At 43.1% G+C, this 19,335-nt stretch overlaps 1 protein-coding gene across 1 annotated transcript in view; it reads left to right on the top strand.

Moving 5' to 3' along the window:
- The window catches only part of TTC39C (tetratricopeptide repeat domain 39C), a 130,444-nt gene that overhangs the window by 58,491 nt on the left and 52,618 nt on the right, over positions 1-19,335 (top strand). Inside the window, exons 2-4 of the mRNA XM_069731212.1 lie at positions 2,161-2,209; positions 14,496-14,621; positions 17,042-17,156. Of these exons, the coding sequence (XP_069587313.1) occupies positions 2,161-2,209; positions 14,496-14,621; positions 17,042-17,156 (290 nt within the window). The remainder of the gene's footprint in view (positions 1-2,160; positions 2,210-14,495; positions 14,622-17,041; positions 17,157-19,335) is intronic.

Raw genomic sequence — 19,335 nt, 5'->3', positions numbered from 1 at the left:
ATTACACCTTGTTGGCGAGCCACTATAATCTTTCACAGATTGTCGCTAATTGTCGTGGTGTTCCAGGCTAATTTTAGTGATTAAAAAACATAGACATACCCTGTAAGTGCTATTCGTTTTTACACACTTAGATTTGTTTCTGAAGAATGGACCATCCTGAAACCATGGCTGCTTACATTTGCATTGATCCCATTTATTTATTCCTGTATTAACAGGACCTTTCACTATTTTTTTTAATGTAATCAATCGGAGTACCTTCTCCAATTACCGCTACTCCACTGATTCTGGAATAGTTACACTTTTTTTTTTTTTTGGCCCTTCGATCCAAAGTTATGCCGCCTCTCCACCTGGTAATAATGGTTCAAATTTTCCCTTCAACCAGCTGTGGTTAAAACTTGCCTTCTCGGTGAAAAACGAACAGCACACAAATTTTTCACGGATCCATAGACTTGTATTACCAAGTTTGATCCGCAAAAATACACGGACATGTGAAGAGCCCCATAGACTATAATGGGTACGACTTCTATCCACGAAAGACCGGATCTAACGTACGTGACAAACTGACATCCGTATGAGCTCTAAGCATTATGAAAGACCAAGACTGGTGATTTTCTCCTGTTATATTGATATAATAAAGTAGATTTATAAAACCTGAACATAACTTGTGAATTATTGAATTGTGCTCCACCTGATAAAACACACAGAAGATAAGACTGCTGTGAACTATATAAATGTTTATGGCAAATACAAAGTAAAGCAAAGCACAAACATCAGCCGAGATCCTGCAGCACCAGGATATGTTCTCCCTCTGTCAAGTAGACATGCATGGCTGGGAGCTAGTAAGAAGGTTCGTAACATTGACGTTTATCGACAGAGAGGAGATGATCACATCCTGGCAGCTAAAAAAACCAACTTGTCCCTACATGTCAGCATAGCACATACATACTTATCCTTTATTAATACACGATCGTATATAGGGTAAGTAGAAGGATTTCAGCATTTTAAATATAACATCATGGGGTCTGTGTTAAAAATAATAGAAACAGTCGTTTTCTTGGCTTCCCACCCCATTGTCTAGCGCTGAATATTCCAGTAAGTGTACAGGAGGACGTCACATCGACAGCCTGGCTGCCAGTTACGGGGTTCAGCGGTCTAAATCGGCAGAGACGCTGAGTGCAGTGATTGGCTGCAGCGCTGCTGATGTGATGTCACTACTGCAGCCTGTACAGTCACTGGAGCAGAGATGCAATGCTGGACTTGGGGGTGGTGAGTACCAGTTGTCTCTATCATTTTTAACATCCATTTAGGCTATGTGTATATTGAGGTTTTTCCCCAAAATTTGGAGCAGTCCTCAAATTTGAAGGTTTTGCTCTGTTTACATTTTGAAAATTCTGCAAAATTTCTTTGCGGTGTTTTGAGACTTCTACAAATCTTCCTGTGTGTGCACGTATCCTTACTCTGCAGTCACAATTCATAGCCTCCTAGGTGGGTTCGCCTACTGTCATCATGGTAAGGTGTTCTCTACATGTATATTTAAAAAAATTCCATAATGTAAAGATGGATTTTTCATGAATCCTTTGTAAAGTGTTAGGTTTGCCGCTCTTCTGCCTCAGTACATTGTAGTCTGACAGTTCACATCCAGATATTTTAACTTCTCTTTAGGTACTTTATGTTGCCGGTTCGTGATAAAGATTTGTGCAGGCCCTGGCCCAAAATATTACACTAGCAGAGGTGTCATACCCAATCTGGCTAACATAAAGCGGTTTTCCGAGGCCACCGTGACTTTTCTAATTATTCTTCAGGCAAGTAGAGCTCCAAGCAAGAAGAATGGATATGCAAAACCTGTGCAGTATGTTAGTAATCCATTTTCTGACATATTAAACTTTCCATGCAATATTTACTCAGCCCGGCGGTTTTTATGCCATTCCTAAAGGGGTTGTTCAAAAGTTACCCATAGGCAGCATATACTACTGACAAATGGTAAATCAAAGACAAAAACCATGTGTGTGTTTGGCTATGTTTTCTCAATATTCTGCTTGACACAACTGTATGTTTTCATGTTTGGCACTGAAAATGATTTTTCGTCTTCAGAATTACTGAGTTGCAGAGTTTTTTTTTTCCCACTATTTAACCATCCCACCACTATGTTTTGTCTTGTAGGACTCACAGTCCGTTAATGAGTTTTGGAGCTAGTTTTGTCAGCTTTTTGGTAAGTGGTATTGTGTTTTACAGTGTATAGATAACATTGGCTACATCCTTTTATATTTACGTATCCTTATATAATTCCAATTGCTAACATATATCTTACTGTATGTCTGAACATAATAATTATTTGCCGGAATTTCATATTTGTTTCCACTGTATACCTGGCTAAATAGAGTTGTACAATTTATTATGAAAATGTAACTCAATCTGGCTGTCAGCTCCTCAGTGTCCCTCCTGCTGAGATCTCTCACTGCTCGGTACAAGCTGCAGCTGTCAGTCAGGCTGCATTGGTGGGTGGGAGGAGACTGAATATACTTGTGAGCTATTTTGTTCTCTAGCTTGTCTCAAAAAATCTTACTATCAGAATTAGACAGCCATGCTGGCATGGGATCTTTATTTAGCTCAAAAAAAGCTTCATTGTTGTACAAAAACGCATGCAAAAAGTACATGCAAAAACGCACCAAAAGGCGCATTTGACACAGCATTTTTGCTGCCAAGAGTTGCAGAAACCTTGTAGAAATTTCTGCAAGCAAATACTCAACGTGCGCACATAGCCTTACAGGGGTGTAGATCTTGTGGTCTTCAGAGCTCCTGTCACTGAACCCTGGAAGCTGCTCACATGTTGTCCTCCTTCAGCTGACGGCTGCTGTGTCATCCATATTCATATCTAGATATATGGAAATCTGCACTGAGGGAGACTGGGAAGAATTAGGCAAAGTAGGAGTTTGTTTAAAGCTAAACATTTGGGAATTTCCATCAGCAGCGATGATATTTGAATAGCTGCGTGTGTGGCCCAGGGTGAAATACTCATAAATGAAACCTTGTGCATTTGACGGGCATGAGGCTGTGGTACTTGTTAGTTTTGTCTATATTGAGCCCGTTGATGAACAGTCCAGACGGTCCCTGCCACAGATTATCCTGCGTGTATTGTGCATTCAATGCTGAGCTACCATCAGCCCCTCACCGGGACCCCTGTATTGTGAGCGACATGATTGATGCATAGCTCCCGTACATGTCCATTCACTTCCCGTGGACACATTGATGATGAGAGTATAAGTAGTGGGTCATGGCCAATACATGGTTCCTGAGTAAGAATGTGTTGTCTCCTTTATCCTTCCATGGACTGGACGTTGGACGGTATAGTACATCCGATGGCAGAACCCCCGCTTTGATGCAGGCTCCGGCAGTGAGCCCACCTCAAAGTCGGGACATATCCGCTGTTTTGAACAGCTGACATGTGCTCGCAATAGGCGCGGGCAGAATCCCGATCCTCCCGCTTTTACTCTGACAGCGGCATTTAACGCACACTCTCTGCCATCGGGCAGGAAATACAGGCACCGATGACCCCCGTTACGTGATCGGGGGTCAGCAGTGCGTCAGCATGACAACCAGAGGTCTCCTTGAGACGTCTATGCTTGTTGATGCCAGATTGCTGTGGGCACCACCCTGTGATCGGCGCTCGTAGTAATGTAGTAATTTTGCTACAAAGAGGCGATCTGATCATCGCCTCTATGTAGCAGAGCCAATCAAGCTGTGGCAGCTTCTAGGGTACTGAAGCATGCCAAAAGTATTAAAAAAAAAAAAAGTAAAGTGTTTTAAAAACATGGTAAAACCAATGGTATCGTTCAAAAGTACAACTCATCCCGCAAAAAATAAGCCCTCACATGACCATATTGCCGGAAAAAGAAGAGTTAGGCTACGTTCACACTAGCGTTATGCTAGTTTGCGTCGGGTTTGCGTCGGGCGACGCAGCGGCGACGCATGCGTCATGCGCCCCTATATTTAACATGGGGGACGCATGCGTTTTTGTTTGTTGCGTTGTGCGACGCATGCGTATTTTTTGCCGCAAGCGTCGGACCAAGAAAACGCAACAAGTTGCATTTTTCTTGCGTCCAAATTTCGGCAAAAAACGACGCATGCGTCGCAAAACGCAGCGTTTTTGCGTGCGTTTTGGTGCGTTTTTGCGTGCGTTGTGTCGCCGACGCAGCGGCGCACAACGCTAATGTGAACGTAGCCTTATGGCTCTGGGAAGGAGGGGAGCGAAAAACGAATATGCAAAAACGAAAAAAGCTCCGGTCATGAAGGGGTTAAAGGGGTTTTCCCAAGAACAAAGTACATTTTCATCAACAGATCTTGAATAATAATAATAATTTCTATAATTGGATGTAGTTAAATAAAATGTTCCTGTGCTTAGATAATCTTATAAATGTGCCCCTGCTGTGTACTGTTTAATGGTCGTGTCTGACCTTTTACCTCACAGAAATCAGCAGCTGTAATTTCTTGCTGTAGTATCTGAATTTTCTTTTGCTTTCTCCCCTGCCCAGGAGCTGTGTTATGATCAGACCATGTCCCTGTACGGCCAGACACAGCCATTACACAGTACACAGCAGGGGCACATTTATAAGATTATCTCAGCACAGGAACATTTTATTTAAACACATCCAATTGTGGAAATTATTATTATTCCAAGATGTACTGATTAAAATTAACTTTGTTTGTGGGAAAACCCCATTAAGCTAACATAGTATTCAAGCACTTTGCTCTAAACTATATTAGTGTTATTATTATTACTATTTTATTATGAAATTATAAAATAATGAAGCATGGTTGTGCAGCGCCAGTGGAAATAAAAGATGCTGTAGACTTCATTCAGAGAATGTGCTTGAAGACATGAAACTGCTATATGGAGAAATTCTCAAACTTGGATTTGGCAAATTCATACTAAGGTGACATTTGTACTAGCCAAATCATCCACTATGTACTTGGTATCTGTGGAAAATGTGGAATCTGCTGCTAAAGAAATGATTCTTGGTAAAAGTATATTAAACTTACTATATTTTAGAATTGTCAACCAGCCGTGATATGAAAAGGAATCTGTCAGCAGGTTTTTTCTATGTAATCTGAGGACAGCATGGTGTAGCAGCTGAGTCAGGGATATGTCACTTCTTAGGCTGTGTTGTTTACATACAATGAACATTTTATCAGCGGGAGATTATCGCTGCCTGGACTGGTGCCCCTGTGAGACCTGGTCCAACTCTATTCCCAGGAATCATAAGCAGCTCACTGTCACTATACAATGCTCATACACTTGGTGTGGACAGGGCAGCTTTCTGAGCTCTGCTATATGCTACATCTAAAGCCTCTCATTGTGTCACAACTGCAGCACCCAGTAAACTAAAGGTACCTTCACACTGAGCAACTTTAGAACGATAACGATAGCGATCCGTGACGTTGCAGCATCCTGGATAGCGATATCGTTGTGTTTGACACGCAGCAGCGATCAGGATCCTGCTGTGACATCGCTGGTCGGAGCTAGAAGGCCAGAACTTTATTTCGTTGCTGGATCACCCGCTGACATAGCTGAATCGGCGTGTGTGACGCCGATCCAGCGATGTCTTCACTTGTAACCAGGGTAAACATCGGGTTACTAAGCGCAGGGCTTAGTAACCCGATATTTACCCTGGTTACCATTGTAAATGTAAAAAAAAACACTACATACTTACATTCCGGTGTCTGTCGCGTCCCCCGGCGTCAGCTTCCCTGCACTGTGTCAGCATCGGCCGGCCGTAAAGCAGAGCACAGCGGTGACGTCACAGCTCTGCTTTACAGCCGGCGCTTACACAGTGCAGGGAAGCTGACGCCGGGGGACGCGACAGACACCGGAATGTAAGTATGTAGTGTGTTTTTTTTTTTTTTTCATTTAGAATGGTAACCAGGGTAAACATCGGGTTACTAAGCGTGGCCCTTAGTAACCTGATGTTTACCCTGGTTACCCGGGGACTTCGGCATCGTTGGTCGGTGGAGAGCTATCTGTGTGACAGCTCTCCAGCGACCACACAATGACTAAACAGCGACGCTGCAGCGATCGGCATCGTTGTCTATATCGCTGCTGCGTTGCTTAATGTGATGGTACCTTAAGTAATATATCGCTGGAATCAGGGTCTCTTTTCCTACATTATGCTGCTCTCAGATGAGGTAGGAAAAACCTGCTGACAGATTCCCTTTAAATATAAAAGAATGTACAGTCTATCCACAATGAGATTGACTGTACTCCTCCTTCAAAAAAAAAAAAAATATGTAACACATGAGACAAAGCAAATAAATGTTATGACTGAGGGTAAAATGTATGTCCAAGTCCAAATAAAACACTATGCGTTGTACCTAGGCATTATCAAAGGTCAGGTCTGGTCCCCGCTGACAATGGCTTTAATCTTCGTGTTCCTTGAAAATTATATTTGCGCCCTTTCCAGAGAACTTACTATTGATGATCACAGATGTAGAGATAAGGATATTTTCCTTTTAAGGGAGTATATTTTTCTAGAACTAACAGAGGAGCATTAGTTTTTCCTTATTTATGCCAGCCATCACCTGGTGCTGTGCCAGTGAAGAAAGAATGACAGCCCTCCCCCCATGCATAATAAAAAGTATTATAGGGGGGGTCTCATGGAAACACAGGACCTGAAGATTTAACTTGGATTTTTGTGTGTTTACTGGATGTCAGAAGGTCAAGTTAGCTGTGGTATGTTAGCACCACGAGCAGTTAGAACTGGTTTATGCCAGTTCTTTGGAGCCGTTTTTAACGGCTTTTCATTGGTCGATGTGGTTATTGGCGGGCTTTTTTTAAGATATATAAAGCCCTGTTAATACGGTTTTTCCTCACACGGTGTTTTAAGAAGAAACTGAAGATACCGAGTGAAGAATGGAGAGCCTTCTACAGCAGCTCCTGACGAGGGCCGGCCAGGAGGATGGAGTGGACTGGCTTCAGAGCTGCTTAGCTATAGAACCTTTACCTGCAGCTTCCGACGCCATCCCTCCTCCTTTAGAACCGTGCCTCCAGGTGCAGCCGCCGGGTCCAGAGCCGAACACAACTCCGAATTCGTCTAGCCGGGGCAGGAGAAAGAAGCCACGTAGGTCCTACTCCCCTCCGTTGCCGCCACAGAGATCCAGCAGCCGCACACACACAGGAAGTACAGAGGAAGTCCCGCCGCCCATCTCTTGGGAAGTCTCGCAGCCCGGCGCGAGATTTACAGCGCTGTCATCGGGCAGCGAATTCCACGTCATCCGAGGCCGCCTGCAGGAAATATGACTGCCGTAGCTGTAAAAGCGCTGCGGCAGCATCATCCTGTCAGGTGTCAGTGGCCTCTGCAGCTCTTGGGTCCGTCGCGCAGCCTCCAGCATCGCCTGCCAGCATGCAAGGAGATGGGTTGGACGACGAGCAAGATGTGTCACCTCCAGCGGACTCTCAGCTTACTCACCCCCGCTTCAGGGCTTGACTACTAGCTATCAAGCGGACCAAATGAACAAGAAAAGGCTATCTGGAAGGGGTGAGATGCTTAATGTACCCCTGTCTGTACCCCATACCCAGCTTAGAGAGATTATGAAAAGTGTTCTGTCAGAAGCTTTGGGGGATTTTGTTAATGTTGCTTCAACCCCAACCTCTGCTCTTAGTTTTAACTTTGAGTCTGCCTTAGCTGGTGATTCAGCCCCTCTGAACCCCTTTAAAGAGGCTCTGACATGTGATCTTTCACCTTTGGGTTTCCATTTGAGCTCCACTACTAAGGAGCTCATCTGGAATAAGTTACGTTGACATATTTTCTCTACTTCCTCGTAAGGAACAGCTGAGTAGACCTGAGAAGAAAGATGAAAAAGCGGATATTGAGGGTCCTAAACGCGGCTCTCTGAAGTCTTTCAATAATTGGATACAGGCATTTTCAATCTACTCAGCCGTCCTTGGGGAAAAGTTCCCCAATCTATGCAGTAAATTATTCCAACACGTCGACATTATTCTTGAGGTTTACCGCAATTTTGGAGGCCTCGCATGGCTTCATTACGATGAAGCCTTTAGGCAAAAGTTGGCGGTCCACCCTGATGTTAACTGGGGATTAAAGGACGTCGGTTTATGGATCAATCTTATGCTCCCTCAGAGGCAGTATGCAAGCAAAAAAACAGTGACTGGATTGTATAAACGAGATGTTTGTTTCGCATACAATGAGTCTTTTTGTAAATGGAATAACTCTTGTCGATTTTGCCATGAATGCTCTTTCTGCGGAAACTCTCATCCCGTGTCAAAATGCTTTCGGAAGCAATCAGCACAATCAGCTTCCAGGGATCCTAATTCAAAGAGCACAGACTCCAGTGAGACTGGAAGAAATGCTTTGGTGGCTAAACAACTACCCAAATCGGGAGACCAGTAAACTCTTGTTTGGTTTTCCCCAGGGCTTTGCAATCCCACAATTTGAAGGTACCGATTGTAAACTAGTTAAAAATTTGTCTTCTATTAACTTACACTGTGACGTAGCTAGAAATAAAATTTCTGAGTAATTAAAATTAGGTAGAATTGCTGGCCCTTTTTCTGTTCCTCCTTTCCAAAATTTCCGTATTTCCTCCCTCGGCATTGTGCCAAAAAAAGAGGCCGGCAGCTTCCGTATGATACATCATTTGTCATATCCTCATGGTTTCTCTTTAAATGATGAATTAGACAAAACCTTATTCTCAGTATCCTGCTCATCATTTGACGCAGCTATTGATCTGCTTAAAAAATTCGGGAAGGATGCTTTAATGGCGAAATCTGATATTAAATCCGCATTTAGGTTGCTTCCTGCCCATTCATCTGGCTTTAATTCTTTGGGTTTTTATTTTGAAGGTCAATTTTTCTTTGATAGATGTCTCCCTATGGGTTTCTCTTTATCTTGTTTTTATTTTGAAAGCTTTTCATCCTTTTTACATTGGGTTTTAGAATCCAACACGCAGGATGCAGGTATTTTGCACTACCTGGATGATTTTCTTTTTGTTGGTCCTCCCGCCTCTCGAAATTGCATACAGACATTAAATAGCTTCATCAGAATGTGTAATAATTTTGGGGTACCTTTTGCACACGAGAAAACATGTTTGCCTACGAAGGTGATTGAGTTTTTAGGCATTAACTTGGATTCCACCACAATGGAATGCAGGCTCCCGGAGGACAAAATTTTGAAGCTACGTGACACATTGACTAAATTTTTGTCTAAAAAGAAGGGAACTTTAAAGGAAATGCAATCTCTGCTAGGCCTTTTGAATTTCGCCTTACGCGTTATTCCTATGGGCAGAGTTTTTTCTCGTTGTTTGTTTTCGTCCCCTGATTCGCATGTTAGGGTTTCCGCGGATTTAAAGGAGGATGCCAAGATTTGGCTTTCTTTCATATCCGGATTCAATGGTAAATCCTGTTGGCAATCCCCTTTTGTTTTGGCAGATACTTTTGCTTTTTCTGCTAGCAGTAGTGATAGCTGCAGTATTTTATTTTCTACTCATTGGTTTGCTCACCATTGGCCGGCTGCCTGGGTGTCGAACCATGTAATAGAAAACGCAATGGTCCTAGAACTTTTTTTCAATTTTTTTAGGTTTGTATTTGTGGGGTCACAAGATGACGAATGCTAGGCTACTAATTCTGTCTAATAATAAAGGCGTATTTTTTACTATCAACACCCTATCTTCAAAGAATTTATGGGCCACTAGAATTTTAAGACCGCTAGTATTGGCTTGCTTAAAATTTTAACATTTGGCTGAAATCCAGGATGGGGACAATCAAGCTAGTGTTAATCACTAATTCTCTCTGTCATCACCAGTGGCCTTTTTTTCGCCAACAGGTGCCCAACGCAGACATGGAGGCAACACCTTGCCCGCAGGAAATTTGGGACATAGTCCTGAACTACCGTAATACCTTATTTTATCGAGCATTCATTGTGAGAGCGATCATGGGCCGATTATTCGGCTGCATGGCAACAATGGATTACTTTCTGTAATTTGAATAATTTTAGTTTTATTATTTCCAGTCCTATTTCTGGTTTGAAATTTGTGGAGTTTTTAGTTAACAAAGGCCTGTCTTTCTTGGCTGTAGCCAAATCCCTTGCTGGGGTATCGTTTTTTTCTCAAATTATTCTGGAAAGTCCCTTTAACAGCTTTGTTTCCAATAAAACAATTCTTGAAGGGTTTGTTTTAAAAGGCATAATTTCAAACCTGATTCCAGACACCCTATTTCCTTACCACTTTTAAAGGACCTTTGCACGTGTCTACATAAAGTATGTCTAAATGCTTCCGAAACCGGTTTGTTTTCATTCGCTTTTTCCCTAGCATTTTTTTTAGCTTAACAGGTTGGCGAGTTAGTCTCAGCAAGAAAAGCCGTGCTTTTGATCTCGGATGTGACCTTGTTTGATTCTTATTTAATTTTGTTTATCAGGAAATCTAAAACGGACCAATTAGGTAGGGGTTTCAGGTTAAAAATTGATCCTGTGCCGGATCCAGTAATTTGTCCTGTAGCCAACACCGGCAGATGGTTGCAATCGAGGCCTTGTGTCCCTGGTCCATTGTTTATTCATTTAGATGGCACCCCAGCAACTGTTTTTCAGTTCAACTCCATTCTAAAAAAGTGTCTACATTTGCTGGGAAAAGAGCATCTGAGGTTTACTTCACACTCTTTTAGGATAGGAGCAGCTACAGAAGCAGCGAGATCCGGCCTTCTGGATTCTGAGATTATGCAATTGGACAGATGGGAATCGGGTAGATTTAAACTTTACGTACTGCATGATCTTTGATTACTAATTTTGAATTTGATTTCAGGTCCCAAGGTTGTCTGGATTATAGGACATTCCTTTGTGTTTTGGGCTCAGAAGAGGGCCAGGCAACGTTCATATTCAGAGAACCTTTCCTTCAGCCCTGAAGCTGTGCAAGTTTTTTGGCACAGCATCCGAGGCATGTCTTGGGATAAGCTAGTTACTGAATTTAACAAATGTTTTAGGAATCTCCCTTATCCGGACTTACCGTAGTTATTTTTCACCTGGCAGGTAATGGATCTAGGAAAAAATCAAAACTCTAGATTTGTTGGCTATGATGGTCTCAAGCAGGCTTTTCCTTGTATTTCTTTTGTTTTTTCCCGAGATCATTCCCACGCTATTATGGAGCAGAGGCAATCTTTCCTTTTTAGAAAAAAATCCGGAAAAGGGTGAACCGGGAAATGGCAAAATTTCTTCCTCTTAACGGTTTCTCTTTCAGACATGAAGACCTCGAAGGTTTCTTACCGGGTTTTTATAGAAATGATTTAATTCATCTGTCTGACATAGGTTTAGATATATTTAACTTGAATCTTCAGACAATGGTGGAAAAATGGCTGTCGTATGGGGGGGGGGGGGGCCATGTCTCTTTGAGCCATGGCAGTTGTAAAATCACCCTTTATTGGGTGGATTGGTTTTATGGTGGTTAAGCTTTGGACATTTTAAGATCTCTTTTATTAAAAGTGGTGGTTTATTTAACTTTAAGTAACCCAAAATAAATACCACGGCCATTTCTTCCAAATGTTGTCTAGTCTTTTATTTGAATGAATATGTCTTGTGTTGCCATGACATACATGTAGCCGTCAGTGTCTGCTGATCCACTATGTCATACACTTGTTGCCATTAGGGCTTCAAATTTCTATCCAAGCATGGCAACATTTTCATCTGTTGTACAGGTTCCCCCCTGTTCTTGTGGGTAGTTCTGCATCCTGACATACCTCAACGTATGTGACCCTAAGGTGTAGGTGGGCTGCAGAGTGAGCTAGTACCTTCTTTGTACAATGCCTCGCCTTATGTTGCCATGTAAACCACTTTTGTCCGTAGACTATGAAATATTCGCGGAGTTCAGTACGTGGTCAGAGACCTTACATAGGCGTATACACTAGATGGTGGCCCGAATCTAACGCATCGGGTATTCTAGAATATGCATGTCCACGTAGTATATTGCCCAGCCACATAGTATATTGCCCAGCCACGTAGTATATTGCCCAGCCACGTAGTATATTGCCCAGCCACGTAGTATATTGCCCAGCCACGTAGTATATTGCCCAGCCACGTAGTATATTGCCCAGCCACGTAGTATATTGCCCAGCCACGTAGTATATTGCCCAGCCACGTAGTATATTGCCCAGACACGTAGTATATTGGCCAATGACGTAGTATATTGCCCAGTGACATAGTATATTGCACAGCGACGTAGTATACAGCAGAGCCACGTAGTATATTGCCCTGCTACGTAGTATATTGCCCTGCTACGTAGTATACAGCACAGCGCCACGTAGTATATTGCCCAGTCACATAGTATATTGCCCTGCTACGTAGTATACAGCACAGAGCCACGTAGTACATTGCCCAGCTACGTAGTATATTGCCCAGTCACGTAGTATATTGCCCTGCTACGTAGTATACAGCACAGAGCCACGTAGTATACAGCACAGAGCCACGTAGTACATTGCCCAGCTACGTAGTATATTGCCCAGTCACGTAGTATATTGCCCAGCTACGTAGTATATTGCCCAGCCACGTATATCACAGGTTTTAAAAATAAACATACTGACCTTCGGATCCGAGGGCCCCTTGTAGTTCTAACATACTCGCCTTCGGATCTGGCGCAGGCGATGCGTTCGCGGCTGCCGCCATCTTCCGTTCCCAGGATGCATTGCAAAATTACCCAGATGACTTGGCGGTCTCGCGAGGCCGCTAAGTCTTCTGGGTAATTTTGCAATGCATCGCAGGGAACGGAAGATGGCGGCCGGCTCTGCGGACAACGGAGGGTGAGTATAGCAGGGTTTTTTTTTAAATTATTTTTAACATTAGATTTTTTACTATTGATGCTGCTTAGGCAGCATCAATAGTTATAAGTTGGGGACACACAGGGTTAATAGCGGTGGTAACGGAGTGCGTTACCCGCGGCATAACGCGGTCCGTTACTGCCGGCATTAACCCTGTGTTAGCGGTGGCTGGAGGGGAGTATGCGGGTGCCGGGCAGTGACTGCGGGGAGTAAGGAGCGGCCATTTTCTTGTCGCTGATTGGTCGTGGCTTTTTTTCCGCGACCAATCAGGAACTTGGATTTCCTTGACAGACAGAGGCCGCGACCAATGAATATCCGTGACAGACAGGACAGAAAGTGACCCTTAGACAATTATATAGTAGATTTGCGTATGATTAATGTTTGAGAGTGATGGGACGAGTGTCACTCCTGGATGAGCTGTGCTGTAAACTGCAGCGACTGCACGGCTCAGCGCTGACCTTGGAGAGCCATGCTTAGTGCTGTGTCTAAAGAGAGATCAGGGCTCTGCATCCTCCAAGATGGCGCGCAGAGTGCCCAGGGCATGTGTGCGAGGCTCGGCTCAGACTGCTCCTTTATACGGCCTGTGATATGGCTCTGTAATTTGTTCCCATGAGTGAGAAGGAATCCGTATTTTGTGGCTGTATAACTTATACAATTTATAGCCTGTTGGGTGCAGTAAATATAATATACACTGACCAGCCATAACCTCAAAACTGCAAAATATTGCGTGGGACCCCCTTGTGCCACCACAGCAGCGCTGATATGTGAAGCATTGACTCCACAAAACCTCTGAAGGTGTATCCTGTGGTATCTGTCTCCAAGATGATGGTAGCATATCCTAAAAGGGAACCGGTCACCAGGTTTGGCTGATGTGGGATACGGCTGTCACCTTTCAGGCTGATATACAGCATCCTATAATGCTGTATATCTGCCCCCAACCCGACCTGCAAGAGAAGATAAAGACCTTTTATTACACTCGCCTGCGGGGCGGTCCGCTCCGAGGGGTGTTGCAGGTCTTGGTCCGGTGCCTCGCTTCTTTGTGTGGATAACACTCCTTCATCGTTTTGACGATGCGGCGACCAGCGGAGACGCAGCCATGTAGCATTTTTTTTTCCCGCATCGCCAAAATGACGCATGCGGCACCATCCGCATACAGCCGCACAAAGCTGCAGAATAAAATTGGACCAGATAGATGCCTCCCTGATGGTCCTGCATGATGGATAAGTATCTTCCTGCATTTCTCAACAATGAGGACACTCAGAACTGGGCAAAACTGAGGTCCCAGTGATCATGGAAGTAGTGATATGGTCTCCTTCCAAAAAGCCCTGATCGCAACATCAATATGCCTGTCTGGGATTACATGAAGAAATAGGTGGATGTTTTTACAACTGATTTTTGTTTGGATAAGTGACACTCCATGGTCCATTGGGCTATCCAAAAACAAATCTGACAGTGCCAGCATGTGTTACACAGATGTGTGAATGTAGCCTAATGTAAAAGTGGTAAACTATGGTCATGGGGAGCAGAATCCCTCTGGCTGTTGTGATTTGCATTACTAATATTCTTTAAAAGCAGTTGGCTTTGGATACTAAAGATTTGGTAGGAATAAATACTTTCGGGATGTTACATTTTTTTTTTTTTTTTTAATTTTGGATTTTTCATTTTGTAATGTAACACCTATGGTTTTCATCTTCAGAACGCCATGATGACTTTTGAAGAGGAAAAAATGCAGATAGCATGCGATGACTTGAAAATGACCGAGAAGCTGTGTGAGAGTGATGAAGGAGTAATAGAGACCATCAAAAATAAAATCAAGAAAAATGTAAGTATGGGGTTACACAATAAAACTGAGCGCCTGTACGCCTCCAATCTGTATGTACTCTGATCTACTCCAAATCCAATGCCTATACAGTGACCTATGGTGGAGGCATCTGTGGGAAGTATATGTTGTGCAATCCCTCCAATGTATACCTCGAAACCCAGTGCGCATGTGCCATAATTTCCAGGGACAGTGCCTCCAGGACGAGAGCCTTTTAGATTTAGACCTTTATATAGTTCCCAATAAAAAGTGAAGTAGGGCGTCTAAGACGAGCTTTTGGTGTGCGCATTTTTGCGGTGTCAAAACCGCAGTGTTAGGCTGGGTTCACATTGCGTTAGTGGGTGTCCGCTGACGGAATCCGTTACATGGCGCAATTAACGCTATGTAACGGATCCGTTAGCACACCCATTGACCATTGATGTATCGAACGCATCGCTAACGTATGCCATTTTTGGCATGCGTTAGCGATGTCCTGTTATTTTCTGACGGACCTCGAACGCTGCTTGCAGCGTTTTTGGGTCCGTTCTCGCTAGGGCAGATCGGGTATCTGCGCTAGCGGGATCGCTAAACGCAATCCCTTTTTGTACATTGCGTTAGCGTATGCGCTAAGCGGATTGCACTAACGCAATGTGAACCTAGCCTTACAGTTCTAGCAAAGTGGGTGGGATTTCTAGAAATCTCCTGCCCACCTTGCTTCTTTTTAATACAGGGTAAACTGACCTGCGGTGCGTTTCCACTCCATAGTTTGTCAATTTCTCTTGTGGGTATGCTGAGTTTTCCCCATAGAATTGCATTAGATGCGGAAAATCTGCAGGTAAAAAACGTGCATGCATTTTTAATGCATTTCCGCTGTGAAACAAAGCCGTTTAATTTAAGGCATGACATACCGTAACGAGGCAAAAACTGGCATGTCCAAAACGCATGCTAAAAACACAAAACCGCCAGTAACCTGATTTAAGTAATTGGTGTAGAAATGGTGCAGCATCAATAGCTTGGCTAAAGCTTATCGTGGGAGCGTAGCATGAGGTTATGTTCCCATGATAAGTGTTTACTACATTTTTGACGCTGCAGAATTTCTGCACCCTTCCTACACTAATTGCGTTTTTTCATTGCATTTTTGATGCTGTGTTTTTGTCTCTTGTTGGCGTGCCATGCGTTAAATAAAGCTGCTTTTGTTTTTGATACTTCCTGGTTTTAGGCTTTGATAAAACTTTATTGATATACTTTTGAGTAGTTTACATGCATTTTTGATTCGTTCCCACTGCGGAATTGCGCTAAAAACACACATGTACGTTTTTCACCTGCAAATATTTTGCATCTAACGCAAGTCTATGGGGAAAATCCACCCAGAAAACACAGCGTTACCCGCAAGAGAAATTGACATGTTACAGATTTGAAACCCGCACTGCAGGTCAGTTTACACGGAGTAAAATTAAAAGCACAAGGGGCAGGAGATTTCTATATATCCTATCCGCTCTGCTGGAACTGTAAGACGCTGAGGTTTTAAAGTGGCAAAAATATACAAGGTCAAAAACGCACCAAAAACTCATCGTGTGAACATAGCCGAACTGTTTTGGTCTGCACAAGTTTTCAACCTTCAAGACAGATCTGTCACCTTGTTTCATAGTGCAAACTTAGTACATTGTAAAATAGATGTCTTAAACCTGATGAAGCTGTTTTTCTTCCTTTGTACATTTGTATCACTATTCCTTTTTGCAAGTCTTACTGTCTGATATTAAAATAACACAATTTGGATTGCTCGTCTTTATATTAGGATGATTCGGCTGTTTGACAATGATTTTCAAAGTAAGTACACCAACCTCACCAGGTGTAAGACTTTTATCTTATAAAATATCCATTTTGTAATGTGAAATCTGGTGATGGAGACACTAAAGATGTAATCGCTGATGATCCATTCTATTCTCTATCTTCTATTATTGCCATTGGGAAAGGTGGTATAGTTCATACCGCTGGGCACGTCATTTCACTTCTACCTCTATCTATGACAATTACATTTCTGGGATCCAAACTTTCTTAGTCGCTGCTTTGATGGATCTTTAGTGCAATCATTAGAGAGAAAGTGAAAAATCCATATAAATGATAATGAAAAACATTTGTCTACCGGAGAGCGAATACAAATACTGAAATTCTTCATCCAGGTCATGTATTGTAAAGTTATTGTGTGGTCTCCATGGCTGAAGAATGATAATAAAAAATGTCCTTTTTTAGTCTACTAGTTAATGATTTGCTTTTTCCATTTTCTGCCTTTGTATCTGCTCTTAATTTGTAACATTTCATAGCATTTATTTTCAGGGAACTGTCCCCTTATCAAATCCCATTAGCTATTTCTTTCCATTACTTTCTCCTCTTTGCCGTATTATACCGCCTCTTCTAATGTGGTCTCACGGTTTTCTCCTGAACAGGTCGACGTTCGGAAGTCTGCCCAGTCGATGGTTGATCGCCTGCAGAGACAGATCATTATTGCAGACTGCCAGGTTTACTTAGGCGTGCTTTCTTTTGTGAAGCAGGAGCTGTCAGGTGAGTCTCCCGATTAGTAGAGATACTGGCAGAATTATGCTGAGCACGGGCAGACAGATTAATTTCCTTCCTGCTGTGTTTCTCAGTTACTGGTATTACTGTCATTGCCAATTGTGTAAGAAAATAATGGAAGTGTAGGAAGGAATTGCCAAATTAGAAGCTTGCGCTGCTGTCGGGTAATACGCCCAGTCACACGGCAAACCTTATTCAGGAACGAATTTAGGAACATGAAAAGAGATCAAGGTGATGACTTGGCCTCCAAATTCCCCAGATCTCCGTATGAGTGAGCATCTGTGGGATGTACTGGAAAATCAAGTCTGGTCCATAGAGGCTGCACCTTTCAATTTGCAAGACTTGGTTCCGGCCTTGGGCTACAGCTCTGTGTGACTGCAGACTTCTGATTCCTCACTTGCTTCCAATTATGTGATTTGTATACATTCAATCACATGCCGATGGGTGTGGCCTCGCTCAATGCAAGCTCACTGAGGGATGCCGGAGACAGTCTAGTTGGAATATGGCTGGGAGTGTGCAAATCGAATACCTGCTGTCACATGTCCGCTGCTCCCGACGCCGACTTCAGAGAATCCTCACAGCAAGCATTAAGTGACTGCAGACTTGTAGCCTAACGCTGGACAACTCCTTTAGGTCCTGCAAATTGAAAGGTGCAGCCTCTGTGGGCTAGACTTGATTTTCCAGGACATCTTACATATTTGCAGCTCCTGCTGTCAGTTATTAGCAGCAACAGGTGTAGTAAGGTGGCAGTAAAAGTCCTATCAGCTGCTGCCGGCTGTCATTGTTCTCACTTGAATAGAACTGTCTTCATTCTCCCCTGCTTGTGCTGATCGGCAGAGCAGGGGAGAATGATGAGAGCCGTCTTTAGTACCCGGCGCCGGGAAACAGCGCTTACTGTAGTGCTTCTTCCCTGGCGCCCATCTGTGTGGTACTGATGCGGCACACGGTTGCCACACATGTGCCGCAAGTATTAAACACGCACACACACCACACACACACACACACACACACACACACACACACACACACACACACACGATCACATGGACACTGACGTCTCGGTACTGTTTTTCCCTGTACTGGAAATATCAGGATGTAGGAAACCGGCTTAAGACTGTACAACCCCTTTAAACAACCTGCGGGCAATGTCTTGATGCCAAACACTACAAGACAGCTTTAGAGTTCATATCTTAAGGGGTCAAACTTATTTTGGTGGCATAAGAGGGACCTACACAATATTAGACAGGTGGTTTCAGTGTTATGGCTAATCTGGGTATAGTGGTGTGTGTGTGTATATATGTATGTAATAGATATATATATATATATATAGATAGATAGATAGATAGATATAGATTTACATGGCAGAATTTATACTTTATCTGTAATAAAAAATTAAACCTTAATTTTGTGGTTCATTCTCTACTTTGCTTCGTGCTCCGGACTGATTTGTATGGACGTCTGAATGAGCCCCAAGGCCATTTTCCACTATGAGTAGGGTTACATTAGGGACAGAATTTGACTCTTAGCACAGACATCTTGGTTCCAGGTTGTTGTGGTTGATCACTGCAGGTTCTGTATTTGGCGTATACTGATTCTTGGCTTCAGCCATTAGATCCAAAATGGTTTACAGTCAAGAACATTATTTGGTGAATTCTCCCTTTATTTTCACTTTTGAGTTAAAAAAAACTGCTCTTTTGTATCAGTGGCTCCTCTGCTGTTACGTCAGCCGGTCATGCCCATCTGCATGAACACCATGAAGCAGCATCCTACACAAAGGGGCGCGGGAGGATTGATGAATTAAATGAGAGGCACTTTACAGCTTGATGCTGGCTCTTTACTGTTTAGAGTACATTTAATGTAATTATTAAGAAATACAAAGCCGGGTGACATTTAAATATCCACATTATGTGGCGTCATTCATCAGTTCCCCAAGTCAGGAAAACTTGTTGTTTTTCAACACGTTGATAATTGTTATATGTCATCATGTAGAACAGACACCGTGGTGCACAGTTACTAATGCTGTGTAATGGGTAGAATGCATAAACTAAGGCTGCATTTAGACTGGCCGATAATCGGGAAGGATTGCTCCTATGAATGGGCATTTGCGATCGGACAGTGTAAACAGGCGGCAAACCACTGGACAAATGACCAAAAAGCTCAACCTGTT

The sequence above is a fragment of the Ranitomeya imitator genome, chromosome 6, assembly GCF_032444005.1.
Source record: "Ranitomeya imitator isolate aRanImi1 chromosome 6, aRanImi1.pri, whole genome shotgun sequence".
NCBI lineage: Eukaryota > Metazoa > Chordata > Amphibia > Anura > Dendrobatidae > Ranitomeya > Ranitomeya imitator.
This window is presented reverse-complemented; position numbering and strand designations above follow the sequence as displayed.